Source organism: Helianthus annuus, chromosome 4, assembly GCF_002127325.2.
Source record: "Helianthus annuus cultivar XRQ/B chromosome 4, HanXRQr2.0-SUNRISE, whole genome shotgun sequence".
Lineage (NCBI taxonomy): Eukaryota > Viridiplantae > Streptophyta > Magnoliopsida > Asterales > Asteraceae > Helianthus > Helianthus annuus.
Window position 1 is genome coordinate 166,553,698 of NC_035436.2, and position 19,131 is coordinate 166,572,828.

General features: G+C 36.5%; 2 protein-coding genes across 22 annotated transcripts; both read right to left on the reverse strand.

Annotated features, from left to right (window-relative positions):
- Positions 1–610: 610 nt before the first annotated feature.
- Positions 611–7,439, reverse strand: LOC110937234 (signaling peptide TAXIMIN 1). Of its 21 annotated transcripts, none has more exons than XR_004890456.1 (17): positions 7,322–7,439; positions 7,157–7,260; positions 7,023–7,086; positions 6,889–6,952; positions 6,635–6,818; positions 6,143–6,239; positions 5,764–6,062; positions 5,168–5,346; positions 4,854–5,067; positions 4,573–4,685; positions 4,432–4,486; positions 4,253–4,360; positions 3,384–3,536; positions 2,593–3,184; positions 2,443–2,518; positions 1,366–1,633; positions 611–901 (listed from the first exon to the last, which is right to left on the reverse strand). XR_004890456.1 is itself a non-coding variant. In XM_035988597.1 (16 exons), exons 15-16 carry the CDS (start codon positions 1,479–1,481, stop codon positions 778–780), a joined length of 240 nt encoding a protein of 79 aa, XP_035844490.1. In that variant the 5' UTR covers positions 1,482–1,633; positions 2,443–2,518; positions 2,593–3,184; positions 3,384–3,536; positions 4,253–4,360; positions 4,432–4,486; positions 4,573–4,685; positions 4,854–5,067; positions 5,168–6,062; positions 6,143–6,239; positions 6,635–6,818; positions 6,889–6,952; positions 7,023–7,086; positions 7,157–7,260; positions 7,322–7,438; the 3' UTR covers positions 611–777. The 21 variants fall into 21 exon arrangements, 1 of the variants encoding a protein (XP_035844490.1); XR_004890458.1 differs by lacking the exon at positions 1,366–1,633 and having other exon boundaries at positions 5,764–5,889; positions 5,968–6,062; positions 7,322–7,438; XR_004890466.1 differs by lacking the exon at positions 6,635–6,818.
- Positions 7,440–18,488: 11,049 nt separating this feature from the next.
- Positions 18,489–19,088, reverse strand: LOC110933887. Its single transcript, XM_022177089.1, has one exon. The coding sequence runs from the start codon at positions 19,086–19,088 to the stop codon at positions 18,489–18,491; it is 600 nt and encodes a 199-aa protein (XP_022032781.1).
- Between the last annotated feature and the right edge of the window lie 43 nt (positions 19,089–19,131).

A 19,131-nucleotide genomic window follows, 5' to 3' on the forward strand; every position in this document is an offset into this window, starting at 1 on the left:
AAGATTCCACTCCATTTTGTGAAACAAATATACTTAAATTACAAATCAAATATCAATTCTTGGACAATTTCCGATTCCATTACATTACATTCCACGAAACGAAATTAAACGACCGCTACCAAGTGTCAGGGGTACAAGGTTCCTGATGGCACTTGCCTCGTCATGGCTTTGAGCGGTGATGGTTATCGGTGGTCTTAAGATGATCAAGATCTAGGAGATCGCATCTTTGCTGGATAAACGGGGAGGAAAGGATTTGGATACTCATAGAGAGGGGGGGGGGGGGGGTTTCAGGAGTAGTGCTGCCACTTGCCCACATAAATCAGGTTAAAAATGACAAAAGGGTTTCTTATATATTGGTAGGGTTGTTCAGATAACTCGTAACTCATAATTCGAAACTCACTCAGATCGTAACTCATAACTCGAAACTCACTCAGAACGTAAGTCACAACATAATCTTTTAATTTATATTACTCCGACTATGTTTATTTCTCCCAAATAATTAGTCAACTTCGGTGAGGAACATGATTGAACAACAAAAATGATGGTGTTTTTTTTTTTTTTTTTTTTTTAACTTTTTCTCAAGTTAACCACACCGTTTCCAACAAGTCAATGGATGCATTAAACAAATAAGGAGTACGCATTTAATCATCGTCAGGAAAAGATCATATCGTCAATCATATATTACAAAAAATCAGAATCCTACTAAATTCATGCAACAGTTACACAAAAACAAAAGATTTCACTAACTTGAATGTTCCTGTATGAAAACCAAAAGATCTAACAAGGAATTTGTTCAGTAAACCATTTCATGACGGAAAACGGAGCCTTGATCAACGCTATCGCCAGCTCGACTATCACCGTTACACAAAAACAACAAGGGCATATACAGCTCAAAATCAACCTACATAATAATACAAAAGTAACAAAACCATTATCAATACCGTAATCATTATTTCAAGCAGATCATTCAAAGTCACAACAAAAATATGTATCATGATTTTGTAAAGTAGTTTTTTTAAAATACTTAATTTTGCTATCCAAAAGGGTCTACGACACAGCTTTTTGCGTGTTACAAGATCATTCAAAGTCACAACAAATATATGTATCATGATTTTGCGAAAGTAGTTTTTTTAAAAGACTTAGTTTTCCTATTCCAAAAGGTCTGCGACACAGCTTTTTGCGTGTTACAAGATCATTCAAAGTCAACACAAAAATATGTATCATGATTTTGCGAAAATAGTTTTTTTTAAAGACTTAGTTTTGCTATCAAAAAAGGGTCTACGACTTTTGCGTGTTACAGTCTTATGTCGATTTAAATCCAACAAAAATTGTAAAAATGCTATAAAGTGTAAAGAGACAACGAACCCGACGATCCAGATGACGATTCCGATGAGGGAGAGGAGGAGGGCGACAAAGGCGAAAGGGAGGCCTAAGAGAAAGCCTAAGGGTCTGCATCTACAGTCATCGTCACCACCAGACATTTCTTCTTGTGATATTGGATTGGAATAATGGTTTTAGAAGAAGATAAGGTGGATATTGACGTCTTGTTGACGACGGAGAACACAAGAAGACGAGGATGGGGATCAGAGATCCCAAAGAAGTTAAACTACTCTGACCACTACACCTCAACCGCCTTCCAGCGAAATTAACGTATTATTCAAGTATATTTTATATAAATTATAATTTAATCAAAATTAATAACACGTATTGTTTAACAAAATAATCAGTGGCGGCTTTCATGGTGTGCGGAGAGGACCTCCGCACAAGACTTGTGATTTCGAGGGGCACGCGTTTTAAAAAAAAATCCGATATATATACAGTGGCGAAGCTTGAAAATTTCCACCGGGGGTTCGAAAGTCACCGAACCTAAAAATTCTATATAAGTAATTTTTTTTTATAAAACCAGGGGGTCGAAAACGTATATACCTAAAAAATTATACACAAAATGTACATACATAACACTACTGAGCGAAAAGTTCAGGGGGGTCGGGCACCCCTCCCGGCCCCTTGAAAGCTACGCCCTTGTATATATATACTAGGTTATTACCCGGGATTGCTTCCCGGGCTCGAGAAAGTTACTACTATAATTAACACATACTTAAAATCATACCAAAATTGGGACTTTAAATATCTTCACTACAATACCTGACCGGACTACCCATATCATACGCCCTATTTAAATCTTATGATTTAGAAAAATATATATATATATTCAAAACCGGTCCACCCACTAAACCGGAAAACACCCTGTTCAAATCTTATTATTTAGAAAAAAAAACATATATAATCAAAACCGGTCCAACCAGTAAACCGGGTAACCAGTTCAACCGCCACTCGCAAAAAGGGGCCAATTCAACACATTACACATAGCAACTGAACTTGCTGGTCATGTACAGTGGTTATAACTTATAAGTTTCATATGGTAGAAGTGTGAATACTTACTCTTTCCACCCTAACTTGCTCGTGTGTTTGATAAAATTCAAATCGCGCTTCAAATCACAAAATATGAAAAGAAGATCTGCAATCAAGTTCAAAAAATCAGTAAACGAACCAATACGAAACCATGTTCTTCTAACAAGCAATGAAGCATACCGTCTTGAGTCACGAGAGGATAATCCGAGGCACTAAGGTTTATAAACCAATCCCAATCCTTAAATTTCTTAAGAAGTATAGCACAAGCACGAAGAGTGTTTGACACCATTGTGGGTCATGTATATGTAACCATATTCGCTTTCGAAACCACATAAACATTCCCAACCGCGACAAAAACAGGATCATTTTCAACCCGTGAAGCGAGCTCCTTTCGCTCCTCCACCGGCGATTCAAGATCAAGATGAAGAACATAATAGTTCCACGGATGGTATAACGCTCTAACCGTCCTCCACAGCTTGTTTAAATCCCCTTTCGATCCGGAAACCAGCAGATGGAGGAGAGTGGGTAGGCGGACCGTGGAGAGAGGGATTGAAAAGTAGGGTTCAAATTTTGAAAGGAGAGCCAAAAACTAAAAGTATGAATTTAGGACTAAAATGCAATTTAGAAAAATTTAGAGCAAAAAGAAAAGACACTCAACAGGGTTTAGAAATTAAAGATTTGACCAAAGTTCGTCACTTTATTAAAGCAGTTAACCCTATGGCTTATGCAATCAGAAGGTATGCAGCTAGTGATCCTCCTGTACCCTGTACTCCTGCACAGCGGAAAGCGGGCAGTAAGCCATTTCTTCGAAGTACAAATGTTTCAAAAATAAAAACCTCTACTAAATTCCTTCTTTCTTTACTTGTTCTTCCTACATTCTTTTATAGACTTTCATGAAAGATATTGTTTTGACCCAAATCCATTTTGGCCAATTTTACAACCGACAGAAAAATAGAAGAGAAGAAACAAACCAGAAGATGCAGCTTTGATCAGTTATCATAGCCTCCTTCATCACGTTGCTGGTGAGGGTCATAATACTGATCTCCATTTGGCGAAGTAGCAGCAGGCCCATCGTTATGGAATTCGTGGCCAGCAATGAGCATTGTCATCAAGTCATCTCGTAGCTGTTTCATGGAAATTGTAAAAAGATTATTCAAATTAACACATTAAACATTCAGATAAAACTGTAGGTTATACTTACTTGTCGATCACCAACATCAACTTTGTTCAACTGAAAATACAGGTTAAAATAGGGTTTTGAAACCACTGTAAATCATAATCTTAATTTTAGTTGCATTTTACATAAAACCTATAGTTTTTGAAACAGTGTTTTAATCCGAGAAAAAGTGAAACCACTGTTTTGGGTTAAAACAGTGTTTTGAAACCACTTTTCGGTTAAAACAATGTTTGAAACCACTATTGGGTTAAAACAGTGTTGTTAAAACAGTGGTTTCAAACGCTGTTTTAAACCAACAGTGGTTTCAAACACTGTTAAGCCTAAAGTGGTTTTAAAACACTGTTTTAACAACACTGTTTTAACCCAACAGTGGTTTCAAACACTGTTTTAACCGAAAAGTGGTTTCAAAACACTGTTTTAACCCAAAACAGTGGTTTCACTTTTCCTCGGATTAAAACACTGTTTCAAAAACTATAGGTTTTATGTAAAATACAATTAAAATTAAGATTATGATTTACATTTTTAAAACACTATTTTAAGCAAGCAATAACTACAGAATTTCACTAACAAACAAACCTGATGAATGAACCCAGATCCGACAAATAACTGGAAAAGTAAAAAAAATAACTGGAAAAGTTTAATTTATGAATAATGTTAATGTACCTGCAAATAAGTCATGTACGGACTTGGATTCACGACTCTCAGCGCGCGATAAATCTCGAAAGGATCTGCGAGCCGGCTAGTCGGGCTCGGACCGGCTCGTTTACACCCCTACAATTACGGTTAAAAAATGATTAAGGATTTGGAACAATCCAGGATGGCACAAAAGTCCAAATGACTACCTGCGGTTAAACATGACATACGCCACTCGTTACAGCATGCTGAAACAGATTCAACCTGTATGCCAGGAAAGTACAATTGTATATTTTTAAGCAACAAAAACAGAGTTGACTGCAAGCAGAAGGAAAGCTATATGGTCAAACCTCTTCAGTAGTGAACCATTCTGATGCTAGCTTTAATTCAACCAATGTTGCTGGAGGATCAAGAGCCAACGCAGGGAAAGCAACCGAGTAATCGAAATGAAACCTCTTGAGGTCTGTAAATGATATAATAAGAAACCTTAAAGGCACAGAACTGTCCTCTAATTTTCCTGATCTAATATCATCCCAAATCTAATATTCAAGATCTTGATATGACATTCATACGTCACCGAAAATAACTAATTCAACAAGATTATAAAAATATCAAAAAACATGAATTGTACCTTCTTTCCTTCAGCCTTTAACAGACTTTTTTATCAAGGGACTGATATCCTTCATATGTGTTTGTGTTGTAAAGCGTTCCAGGCACCAAACATTTATTTCTGTTCCCACGGGTTGCTACAGTTTGTAATTCGTCACTTGGTTCGGTTGGCAAGGATTCAGCAAGTAAATTCAGATGGTTTGATGCATGGGGATTAGAGCAAGGTGTGTAGAATCCTACAAGAATATCATTTATACAATCAACTTATTAACCAACATGTGACTAAAATAACTGCCAAGACATAAATCAAAAGGATTCAAAGTTACTACAGCAAACCTGTTATTGAAATGGGTGACTCGTCGGTTTTTAGCTTGTTGAGTTTTAAAGAACATAGTCCATGCCAAAAACCTTCATCCACGGAACTCTGAAAGGTTGCGAATTAGAGAATAGACCCTTTCCTCTCACCGGACATGCTTGATTATATGAAAACTATGAAGTGTCCGATTTTGCCCCACCTGTCAATTGTGTTTTTCCATAGTTAGATTACGAAAGGATACTCATATTCAGACACGAAGAAGAATTTAAACATAAATTCCCAAATTGCAAATCGAATTTGAAACAAGTACCCATAAATCATCAAAATAGTTACAAATCCCTAGAAAAACCCTGCCCTGCAAAATCTTGAATTATAAATATACCCATACCTGATTTCTTGAAAAATCGATCTTGAAAATGTTGATAATCAAAAGAGAAACGTGTATCAAAGAAAAAGGTTTTGACTTTCTTAAGTCCAAATTGGATTTGAAGAAATGTATAGGCAGAGCCGCAGAGAGTAAATTTAATTTTTGGTTTTATATGAGTTGTAATAAAATTATTTATTTATTCCATTATATCTCAGTTAAAAGGAATGGATGTTATAGTTCTCAATAGACCTGGCTATTGATGTATTCTGAATATAAGGGAGCTTATGTCTCTGTTAGTTATGCACAAAAAATCCAACAAATTTTAGTGACTTAGGGGTCTCGTGACGCCTCTTGTTCCGCCCCTAAACCTACATACTGGAAAAACAATTTCTGATTGCACAATTTAAATGAACCAATTAATCGAAGAAGATATTTTTTTTAAGTTCTAATCACATAATCGAAGATAGATCGATGCAGGTTATATTAGTAATTCCTTCGTTATATAACTCATCAGACAGTTGTGAGTTTCCACACCCGAGCTCCAATACCTGCAGCAGTATTACATCGAAAAACCATTTCAGGTGTTGACTGACTAATGGTGATTGTCAAGAAAGAGAAAACAACTTACTGAAGAATCGGGTTTGATATGCTGGTGGATCAAATGACGAAAATGTGCGTAATCTTTGAGCCATTTGTAATGATCCTCAGAAGTAAACCTCTCATTCCTGAACAAAATGTATACATACATACATACATACATATTAATTAACCAATTGTCAACATCATTAATTTACAAATACGGTTCAATTTCGACTTCTGCAGATGACTATAAACATCAACAGTAATAACTATCAATGAAAACAGATTCAAAGAATGACAATCTAATATGTACCTAACAAATAAGACCTAAATTCTTCTATTATTTCACTAATAATTTGTATTTTAATTCTTATACATAGTTTCAGTCTCAAAATATCGTTTTATAATTCCTAAATCTTCGTCACTAACGAACTATATAATAATATTTCCTTTATTCAACGCGTAGTAAATGATATAAATGTTCAAGGAAATAACAGTGTTTCATTTCAAGTTTCGATTCAGAAAACAAATTAGGACAAACCAGTAATTGGGGTCGAGGTAAGCCAAAACGGAGGGTGGTCTGACGGTGGTTCTTTTTGCATCCGATGGCTTCTCCATTTCGTCCATTTTTAGTAGAAATGGAAACCCTAAAAGGTCCTTTCTTTCAAGTGAACTTAAACACCTTCCTTGTAATATAACTCAAAAGTCAATTTTGGTGTGTTTACCTGAGAAACTCACAAAGATCCAATATCAAAACCTAAAATACAACAAATCTGCTTGTTTCGATAAACATACCTGTGAAAATCGCCTACAACGGACATCGTTTTGAAAGGAAACATTAGCCCTAATCATAAACTACCTGAGAAACTCACAAAGATCCAATATCAAAACCTAAAATACAACAAATCTGCTTGTTTCGATAAACATACCTATGGAAATCGCCTGCAACGGACATCGTTTTGAAAGGAAACATTAGCCCTAATCATAAACTACCTGAGAAACTCACAAAGATCCAATATCAAAACCTAAAATACAACAAATCTGGTTGTTTCGATACACATACCCGTGGAAATCGCCTGCAAAGGACATCGTTTTGAAAGGAACCAAATGTTTTGGATGAGAAATCGAGAAGCAGGTGAAGAGAATCGTGGTGAAGAAGGAAGATTACTGATTAAGATGATATATCAATAAAACGCTAAATCTAGAATAGAAGGAAGATTAATCATACCTGGATTAGATGAGAATCGTGGTGAAGAAGAAAACACAGAGTTTTTTTTGAATCGCACTGAAGATCGAGAGAGAAGGAACCCTAGCCATTTGAAAAGATAGATGAGAAGAGAGACGATAAAGGAAAAAAAGGGGACGGGGGTACTGTTGGGCGGGAAAATGGAATTGAGGATGCCCTAATCAAGTGACACGTAGCCCAAATTCTTTTCATTTATTATATATAATAGATATATGTTATTTTTTAAATAGTAAATACATACCAATTCCAATATAGCCCATTTACAAATCATTTTTTATGCTTTAGAATTTAGCCAACTTGGCATAGATTTATTGAGCCCAATACTAATTTGATTTTTTTTAGATAATAGTAAAACATTATAAAAGGGCATATTTTTTCAAGCTCGAACAGAATACATGAATCCTTAGAGACGCCTCCGAAAATAATAAAGATATTTATGTTCTGTTGTTTTTCAATCAGTATGAAGCTTTATTTAAGTTAACAGGAAGAGATATTGTTTATATTTTTATGATATGTCTTCTGTAAAAAAGTACGGTAAGAAAATGTGTATAATTATTTTGTATATATCAGCTACAAATGTTTCATGTAGCCAATGTATGCAATGTAGCTAATAGTGGCAACTTTGTAGAATAGTAACCAAGTTTCAAAAGTGTTCCAATTAGGTCACTCAAGTTTCAAAAGTGTTCCAATCAGGTCACTCAACATTCATTCTTCATTAAAATTAAGGGTTTTTTCATTCATTTCATAGGTAACTGTGGTGATGTGGATTTTTGTTTCTTTTTTCTCTTTTATTTGATGCCAACGTCGAGTGATGACGTAGATTGTAACTTGTTTTTTTAATTTTTAATGTAATTAAATGGCTTTTATTTTTAATAAATATAATTTCATATATTAAAATAATTCGACCCAAGCATCTTATGCTTCATTTTTTTCTTGACACGTGGAAAAAAAAATATGGCTCGATTTGAATGTTAAGTTATCTAATTGTGACAAAAACGACACCAGTGACCTAATTAGAACACTTTTAAAACTTGGTTACTATTTTGTGAAATTTTCCCTAATATTAAAACTTGTTACATATGTAGGTCCATTTGGAGGATCAAGATTAAACCTACTTCCTTGTTTGTTAACACACTAACGAGTGCGGAATCCACGTAAGTATGCAAACCAAAACAAAATGGAACAAACACCAAATACTCAAAGATTCACAAAGCTTTGATTGAATGAAGAGAATCAGTACACATACACACAGTGTTACAAAACTCACAGGACTCTCTTGACTAAAATGGTGAACAAGTGTGTCATTATATAGGCCCTGATACCCAGTATCACTACGAAGAGTGTTACTGGGCCACGAACTGTTAACAACATCGACGAACCCCCTCAGTCCACGAACTCTCCATTTCCCACGAACTCTTCATATGCCACGAACTGTTAAGGGTTCGTGGTGAACTCTCCTTTACATCCAATATCTACGAACTATGAGGGTTCGTGGTGAACTCTTCTTGCACCAATATCCACAGTTCGTGGGCCTTCATCATACAAGTCTACCAAGACTTCATGCAAAAAGGATTCTAATATTAACATGTGTGACATCATCATGATGATGTCATGGTGATGTTAGCTCGCGACGTTTCGTGCTTCGCGTGACGAAATCTGGGGCGCACGACGGAGGAATGTCGTGACGTCGGGCTTAAACCAAACCTAACCGAGTCAAACCGAACCGAGTCGAACCGAACTGAGTCACATCCACAAAGTGCATCAACAAACTCCCCCTTGGATGCTGCTCGTGATGGTTCGATCTTCACATGTTGTCGGATCTTCAGATGTCTTCACGTGTTACTGAAAGGAGGTGCATCAACAAACTCCCCTTGAACGTTGCTCGTGAGACTTTGATCTTCAAATCTTCAGATCTTTGTGGTGTTGATGAGTGGTCAGCAGCAACTCGATCATCTTGATCCTTTGATTGCATCCATGTCGTGTCTTCATTCCAAAGCTCATCATCTAACATGTTCTCTTTGACTTTAGCTGGTTCGAGTGCCACATCTGCATATACAACTGAGCTAAACGCGTAATGAGAACAACCGCTTGGAATATAGTCAAACATCACATGACACACATAAGACCAACTCTCAATCAACTACCGACCCACAACAGTTTGAAAGTTGAAAAATTTGATCAATTTAGATTTTTTTAACTTTCAAACTTGCTAAATTTTGACCGTTTATGAAGGTGTAATTGTTTTTCGGCTTACAATCAGGTTTCAGGAGGTTAACACTCGAGATCCAACATCGTACAATAAAAAATAAGATACAATAAAAAATAAGATAGAAATAAAATCTTTTTGGCTTTTATAAAGTTTATATTAAAACACACCTAAAATCTTTTTGGCATTTTTGAATATTTCAAACGTAAAGACGGAAAGCAGTAAATAAATATATACAGAGATGCAGAAATTGAAAGCATTAAATAAATATTTACAGATATTCTTTTTACGAGTTTCGAGGGTAAGAGAATCATATCAGTGTACGGTCATGCCAAAACGCTCTTGTTGTTCAGTTAGTTAATATTAAGATAAGCATCCTATAACGATTATCGGTATTGTTGTCCACATAAGCTCAACTTATCAGATGTACTCGCGATTAGGGGATACGTTAAGGTATGATTTATACTTACCGACTGGTATTCATCCACACACACGACACATTCCCGTATCAAGGTATGCACGAGAGTTCATCTAACTGGTGAGTATACCATTTATCATCTGTTTCAACGTATATGATGTGAGATACTCACTTATTTTGGGTGAATACAAGCCCTATGTGATAAAATCACTTATTGATGAGGAACTTGATATTCGATGCATGCAGGGCACAAGAGCAAGTCCGTGAACAGGTTAGTACCATCGTACTGACAAGTAGACGAACTTGACTCCTGGATAGATGTGATATTTTATCACTTATTGATTTTGGACATGTGATTGTTTATCACTTATTAAGGTTAAATGCATCATGTATGTTGTATAATATTTACACGTATGTATAGTATCATGGAAGTTCTAGACTTGCGTCCCCGTTGTTTTCCGGTAAAAGAAACAACCATGATACCCAGATGATAAACAGCATAAAGACCACGTATCTCAGAACCTCGGCAATCTATCAAGCGAATTTCGGTACCAAGACCATAGGCCAATGAGCGGTTCCCACACGGTCTTCAGTCGATTTAGGTTTATATCACCCTGAACACTTTAAAATGATTGTGAGCCTACCGATACATCTTATATAGAGCTGCTTATCATTTTTCATTTTAAGTTTAAAAATGTTTCGACAGACCACTGATGTACTATCATATTCTCTTTTTCTCGCCAGGAAACTCATTTTTGTTTTTCTATTGTTTTTGTGTTTTTGAAATTTTTCGATGTTTTTGTATTTTTAAAATTTTTCAATGTTTTTGTATTTTTCATTTTTACTCCCCCTAAAATGCAAAAAGTACGAGAAATTAAAAAAAAACACATATAAATATTTACAAAAATGATTTTCCGATGTTTGTTTTACTCTGGCTTGACCTTAATGCCATTTACCATTAGTAAATAGTCAAATCGTGATTTGTCAAAGGCTTTGGTAAAAAGGTCGGCACGTTGGACATCGGTGTGGATTTTCACAACATCGATAAGTTTCTTTTCATAATAGTCTCGTATGAAATGATACCTTATCTCGATGTGTTTCGTCTTTGAGTGCTGTACAGGATTACGAGTGATCTGTAAAGCAGCGGAATTATCAACATAAATAGTAGTAGTTAGGAATTCAAAACCATAGTCGCGCATTTGCTGTTGGATCCACAGAACTTGGGAGCAACAACTTGAGGCAGCAATGTACTCAGCTTTACAGGTTGAAGTAGCTACACAGGTCTTCTTTTTTACATTGCCACGTGACTAGACGATTCCCCAAAAACTGACATCCCGCTGATGTTGACTTTGCATCAATCTTGCAACCGCCATGATCAGAATCAATGAATGCAATCAAATCAAAGTTATCATCCTTAGGATACCACAGACCGGTGTCTAAACAACCCTTTAGATAACGAAAAATCCTCTTAACGGCCATCATATGAGAAACCTTCGGATTGGACTAGTAACGAGCAAGAAGACATGTTGGATACATAATATCGGGCCTTGAAGTGGTAAGATACATGAGAGATCCAATCATAGCGCGATAGAGAGAAGGTTCCACATGTTCACCAGTTCCGTCAGGAGTAATTCCATGATTCTGAGCCAGAGGAGTTCCCGCAGGCTTCGAATCTTCCATCTGAAATCGCTTTAAGATATCCCCAACGTACTTTGTCTGATGAATAAAGATCCCTTTCTCAGACTGATGAACCTGCAAACCCAAAAAGAAATTCGTTTCTCCCATAGCACTCATCTCGAACTTCTCTTGCATCACCCGCTCGAATTCCTTGCACATTTCATCATTTGTAGACCCAAAAATGATGTCATCTACATATACTTGAACCAGCAACAAATCCCCGTTTCTTTCCTTGATGAAGAGAGTAGAGTCGATCAACCCACGCCGAAAACCATTCTGCAACAGATAGGTAGACAACGTTTCATACCAAGCCCTCGGAGCTTTATGAAGACCATAAAGTGCCTTGTTTAGAAGCCAAACTCTGTCAGGATGAATCGGATCTTCAAAACCAGGCGGTTGCTCAACATATACTTCTTCCTCAACCACACCATGAAGAAATGCACTTTTCACATCCATTTGATAAACAGTGAACTTCTTGTAAGACGCATAAGCCAAGAAAATCCTTATCGCCTCAAGACGTGCCACCGGTGCATAAACTTCATTATAATCAATGCCTTCTACCTGATTAAAGCCCTAGACAACCAAACTCGCTTTATTTCTCACAACTACACCTCGGTCATCCCTTTTGCACTTGTAAACCCATCGAGTACCAATCTTCTTATAGTTCGGGGGCCTGTCAACCAATTTCCACATGCCCAATTTCTGAAACTGCTGAAGTTCTTCCTGCATTGCTTCAACCCATGAATCGTCTTTCATCGCCTCTTTCCACGATTTTGGCTCAACTTGACAAACATAGCAAGCGAAAAACCAATCATTCTGTTCCCCGGATTCTCTAATTGCCGAATATAACCCAGCATTCTGGTTGTTTCGAAGCTGATTACGTGTCTGCACACCACTTTGGACATCTCCTATAATATTCTGCCGAGGATGAGTATCATGAATTCTAGTTTCAGGAACATCAGGAACTCGAGAATTGATACCCAAATTGTTGATATTCAAATCAACAACCAAATCGATGCCTTGAGATACGGTAGATGTGGATGCATTGCCTTCAGTATTCTCTTGGCTTTGCACATGAGAAGTTGCTTCAGAAGTACCCTGGACAGGAGCTAGAGTAGCTTCATTAGCATCATGAAACTCATCATCTTCCGACGAAACATTATAATCAGCTGCATCTTCAAACTCCTCATTTTGAGCGACATTATGAACCGAACTAGATTCTTGTTGATTGACAATAATTAGTCGCACTAATGATGAATCAACTGCAGTATCCCTTTCCAGTAACATTTGAGCTGCCGCAGACGCATCATCAAAGGTTGGCAGATTAAAGGTGTCACACCCGACCACGTAAAACAACAAAGCGTGGTGGAAACGTCGAGGAGTGTTGTAACAGAATCATTGTTTCATAACACATGGAAATTTGAAATTTTGCTTTATTGATTAAAAGAGTTACAATGTCTTAACAACAAAGAAACATAACATAATTAACTAGTCTTGCATCTTTTAATGTCACTAAGGCCCAAGTCCACCTAAGTGTATCTTGATCAATCATATGCATCATTTCCTGAAACACATGTGAAAATAGGTACGTCAGCATAAAAATGCCTGTGAGATAAATAGGTTTCATTGATTTAGGTTTCATGACTTATAAGTTTAAAGAAAAATGTTTAAGAAAAGTTAGTCATGATCCTTGTAAAATGATTTCTTTTATAAGTCATTGGAAAAGCGATGTGAAAATCAAATGATATGTATATATAAAAGAATAATGTATGGTTAAATAATTAACCAAATAAAATGAGTTTGTATAAATTAAGTCATTTGTAAAACAAAGTTTAAGTGAAATATATCGTATGTGTAATATGTCTAAACTGAAATGATTTAAATAGCGCTACGATATGTAATACCATAAAAGCACTTATATATAGGAAGTACCAGCGGCGTATCCACTATGCTTTTATCATATTACACACGTCTTTTTACTTAAATCACTTACCTCAAACAAACCACCTATGTATAATGTTTATGTATAGTCAAATGTCAAATGTTTATGTGAAAACCATCAAATGTAAATCATGTAATGTGTAAACAAATGTTATGTATGGTAAGCAAAATGTGATTACTTAAACCAAATGTAAAAATATACAAAACAAAGTATTTGAATAGATCAAAAGTTATGCTTTGTAGAAAAATGCATGCTTTACTGATACAAACATTTATGCGGTAATGTTAAACGTCTACATCCAAGCCTTGAGAGAGTAAGATAACCTTAGAGTGAAGGTTATCAAAAAATGCTTTCGGATTCGGTCATTCCTTCCACCCAAACAAACCTAGGATTTTAGGAACGGGAGATGTCAAGTCCTATGGTACCACTACCTACTACCGAGCGGCATGATCGGTGTTAATAAATGTAATTTAGTTCCGTTAAACAAACCAAATGATATACCAAATGTAAGCATGTTTTATGAAAATAATGTACCTAGTATGCTAAGTGAACATACAAGGTAGAAATGTAAAACAATGTGTCCATATGTTACGAGAACATGTGCAACAGAGATGCAATGTAAAACAATGTACTAAGTATGCTCTAAATGGACATACATAGCATAAAATGTAATGTAATGTAAAATAATGTACTAAGTATGCACTAGATGGACATACATAGCATGAAATGTAATGTAAAATAATGTACTAAGTATGCACTAAATAGACATACATAGCATAAAATGTAATGTAAAATAATGTACTAAGTATGCACTAAATGGACATACGTAGCAAAAACATAACGAAATCATGTACTAATAGTGTACTAATGAACATAGCAAGTATATGATATGAAAACATGGAAAGCACGAAAGTAACAAGTAGGCACATGTGTTTCACCCCAAAATGTTTGAAAAACAGTAAAAGAGGGGACTATGTACTCACTTGAGGGTGCTTAGAAGTCTTGAACAACAACCAAGCAAAGCTAGAGGGATCACGGAACGGCACCTAATTTAGATAACTACATATATAACCGAACCTAAATCGCGAGATTGGATAGTATGAGGTTTCGTAAACCAAATGAGTATTGGAACTCATATGATATGGTTTAACAAAGCCTACATACTAAAATGAAACCTAACCTAAGTGCTTACGACCCATTACGACTCGTTTAGGTAGCTTATGCTACTTTAACGCGTCGTTCGCGAAAAACGCGTTCGGACTATTTAACTAGTCCTATGACAAGTAAAATATGCCTTAACATGTCTAATATAGTTGCCTAATCAGTTTAGATGTCAAAATTTATTTTACATATGCTTAAAATGAATTTTGGTGTTAAAATGGCATTTTGGTAATTTTCCTAAAGCATATAAACTACCTATCATATAACTACTTAAACGAAGTGACCATAAGGTATAACCTCGGAAGGTTATTCCCTATACAACTATGGTCACCTAATGTGTTTGGTTGGAACCTAATGATCGACCAAACAGGTCGGGTTTGAAAGTATATGCGATTGTTTAGATCGCTTACCTTTACGACCCTATATAAGCACAATTCTAATAGTGACGAGTTAAACATGTTAAAACATGTTTAACGAGGTTTGAAAACAGGTTTGGTATCAAGACAAAGGGTCTTGATACCCAAAAGTAGTTTGGTTACAAAATACGCAAGAATACGCATTTTGGCCGAAACTACGACTCGTCACTAAGCCTAGATAACGTGGTAATCAGTAGGTATAGTCACTAGGGACTATAACCATCGTGATTACGCTCACGTTACGAAGTTCAAACGAACTTCGCGTTGAGCATAAACTGGTCAATGCAGAAAGTCAAACAGAGTTTGACTTTAACGCTAAAACGTAAAAGAACGAAAGAATACTTACAACGGGTCCAAGAACGGAAGTTTTGATCCGATTACTCTCAGGTATGAAGTAAATACTTCAACTTAGAGAGATGAAATCAGATCAATGTGGGTTTGAACAAATGAGGGGTGGGGGTTTATATAGTTTTTGCACAACCGTTAAGATCGTTCATCGTAAAACGAGTTTCGATCTCATCCGTACACATGTGCCCATGGTTTTGTGAAACCAGGGGAGCCCCTAGTTTCATTAAAACCATGTGCAAATGAGAGGAACAGCTGGAACAATCTGGAATTTAGATTTTCCATTTTGGTCCCTTCCTAAGATAGCTATGGCAGAATGTCGATTTTGGTCCCTGAATGTGCAAAACATGGTTTTTGATGCATTTTTTACACGTTTAAGCCCAGTTAATCCCATTTCAAGGCTCTAAAATGAAGTTAAAGTATAGGGAACATGAAACATGCTCAAAAGTATCTCGGATGCCGGTTCGTTTGGTCGTACGGTTGCGTTGGTCGGTTAATTACGACGAAACACGAACGAATGCGAAAAACGATCCAAATTACGCGACGAATGGAATTTTATCATGCCAATCACTAAAATAAAATATTTTAATGATTACATAAAGTTTTGGATGTACGGATGTGTTCAGAACGTAAGATATGCGCGAAAATGCAAACTTATGCACTTTTTGACGCTTTTAGTCCCTGAATGAGCATAAAGTTTATTTTAGCACACCGAACCCCTCAAAGCCTATTTTGTAAGCTATGTAAAGGATATTTAGGGTGTGTTTAACTTATGATAAAGTTCCGGAATGTCCGTTACAGTACAAATTGACATACTTTTGCAGTTTGTCGAATTTAGTCCCTGTAAGCGAATAAACTTGGTTTCGACACACCAAACCATCCAAAACTTATTTCTAAGTTATGTAAAGGTTATTTAAGGTATGTTAAGCCTATGTCACTGTTCCGGAGTGTTTGTTGCATTAAACTGGTTATATTTACGCATTAGATCGCGTATAACCTTCTAGAAAGCGATGTAAAGCTCGAAATCGAACAAAAATTGATATGTGTAAACGATACACATATTTTTACAAATTCCATGTATGAAACACAATATTTCATTAATTTGGTATTTGTTTGATGGCCGTGGAGGCACAGGTGTCACAGTCTCCCCTACTTTAGGAAATTTCGTCACGAAATTTATTTAGAGGAAACTTGTGAGAGCTTGAAACATGAAGTCGAAAAGATCAAACAATACTGGTTAGAGTCCTGAACTTCTAGTAACTTTAATAACATCATGCTTTCAATGTAAGAGGGACACTTATATACAAGTATATAAAGTGTTATTGGTGTGTCCACCGTACCTTCATTACATCGTTCGCGTTTTGTTATTGTTGCCACTATAGGTTCTTACACATGATAAGTCTTACTGTGGTTTTTGTGCACTAAATTTCATAATTATGTACGCGTCCATAATTACGTAATTCCTTGCATAGTTCACACAGTGTATTTTATAATGTGTAGGGGAAAACTAAATGAACAAACCTGTGATGAGTGTGACTAGACCACCATAGGGTCCTTTTTAATTAGAGTTAACTGCCATTTCAGTCCCTGTGGTTTGGTCACTTTGGCCATTTCAGTCCAAATTTCAAAAATACGCCATTTTCCTCCTGACATACTGGAAAGGTGCCATTTCAGTCAAAATTCTCATAACCTAGTTAAAGTCAGTTAGGTGAGTATATTTAATGAAGGGTATTTTAGTCCTTTTATAATTTTTTTCTTTTCCCTTTATGTTTTTATTAACCAAAACCTTCCTCCCCTGTATAAAACCCCCAACCTGCAACTTGTTTACAACGTAACCCTAAATCCCAAATTCACCCCCAAATTGAAGCAATCCATCCCCTCAACGATGGTCGTATGCGCTAATTGTGGGTCTCCAACAATTGTGAAGACATCGTGGACCCCTGCAAACCCTGGAAGGAAGTTTTTCTGCTGCATTACTCGACATAGGGGTTGCGGGTTTGTGGATTGGGCAGAGGGTCCATCGTGTGAAAGGGCTGTTGAAGTATTTCGACATTTTGCGGGTTTGGCTTATCAAGTTAGGGACCATGAAGAACAAGCTTTGAGGATGACATCTGAAATTAGGCAACTTCAAGAACAAGCTTTAGGAATGGCAGTGAAGTACACGAGATTGAAGATGATGTTAATGTTTAGCTGGGTTTTTTTCATCTCATATGTTGCTTTTCATTGAAATGTTTAATGTTAAAGCAGTGGTATAATTGTGTTTTGCTGGTATGTGTCTTCGATATGTAATGTGGTGTCTTCGATATGTAATGTGGATGTAAAAATGGGTTATTATGTACATATTATGACGTTAATGTAATAGCAGTTGGCGAATATTGTCCGATACATTGTAATATGCTTTTGTTATGGTTATGCATTTGCCGAATATTGTTGCGTCCGATTTAATGTAATATGCTTTTTGTTATGGTTAATGCACTTGCCGAATATTGTCCGAGGCAATGTAATCAACTGGTGTTACCTTATGGTTATGAATATTGTCCGAGGCAATATTGTTGCGTCCGATTCAATGTAATATGCTTTATGTACCAAAAGACATCACCATTATGGTAAAACCTTGGACATAAAACATAACCATAACACCTGGACAATTACATCAGACCTGGACATAACCATTACCCAAGACCTGGACATAATAAATAAACATAGCACCATAACAGATTTCATAATTGACCATAACTCATAACAGAAGACATAACCAGCATATTACATAGTTTACCAGAATTCATAACAGAAAGACATAACCTGGACATAAAACATAACCCCATAAGACATGTTCAAAACACAGATTAGGTAGTGTACCAACAGACATAAGCAAAAGACATGACATGTTCCTGGACAAATTACATAACCAAAACATTCAAAAGACATTTTCAACCAACATAACCAGGACATGTTTCTACCAAACTACTGAACACCAGCAATGCCTATTCAACATCAGTCCCCTTGCAACTCCTCCTGTTATGGCCCCTCCTTTTACACTTGCTGCATTCCACAGTTTCACCCTTTCTTGACATCTTGCCACTGGATTCCATCTGTTGAGTCAACTCAGTGATTTCCACAGCAGATTTCTTCCTTTTCTTTTTTGGCTTGCCTATTTGCTTGTGGTGCTTTGGTGGAAGCAGCTTAGTAGGGCATGTGGAAGGTGTCCATAAGTATTGACCATCTACTGGATCAATTACATGAGAATACACATCCTTCCAAGTCTGCATCCAGTATGATTTATCAACCCACTTCTCCAATACACCATCATCCTTGCCATGTAGGGCCAAGTTCCATATACAAGCAACCGCATGCTTGCAAGGGATGCCAGTCAAGTCCCATCTTCTGCAGGTGCAACTTTTCTCCACCAAGTTCACTACTTTGTTGTCTCTTGGCCCATTAACTTGATACTTGGAGATAGAGTTAAAGATAACAGTGTACTCAGCAGCTTCTTGTTTGATCTTGTCTAGGGCTTCAGTTGCATAGGGGGTTAGAGGACCTTTGCTCTTTGCAATCAGCTTGTGTACAACAAGATTCCTCTTCATTAGGTATTCCCTGATGCACTCTAGACTGGTAATGATTGGTTTA

What these genes read in the sequence shown, in the direction of transcription:
- LOC110937234 (XM_035988597.1), bottom strand. Translation starts at nt 1,481, where the DNA reads ATGTCTGGTGGTGACGATGACTGTAGATGCAGACCCTTAGGCTTTCTC. An exon ending in ATCGTCATCTGGATCGTCGG is followed by an intron (nt 902 to 1,365) that starts GTTCGTTGTCTC and finishes ATTATTATGTAG; the next exon opens with GTTGATTTTGAGCTGTATAT.
- LOC110933887 (XM_022177089.1), bottom strand. Translation starts at nt 19,088, where the DNA reads ATGAAGAGGAATCTTGTTGTACACAAGCTGATTGCAAAGAGCAAAGGT.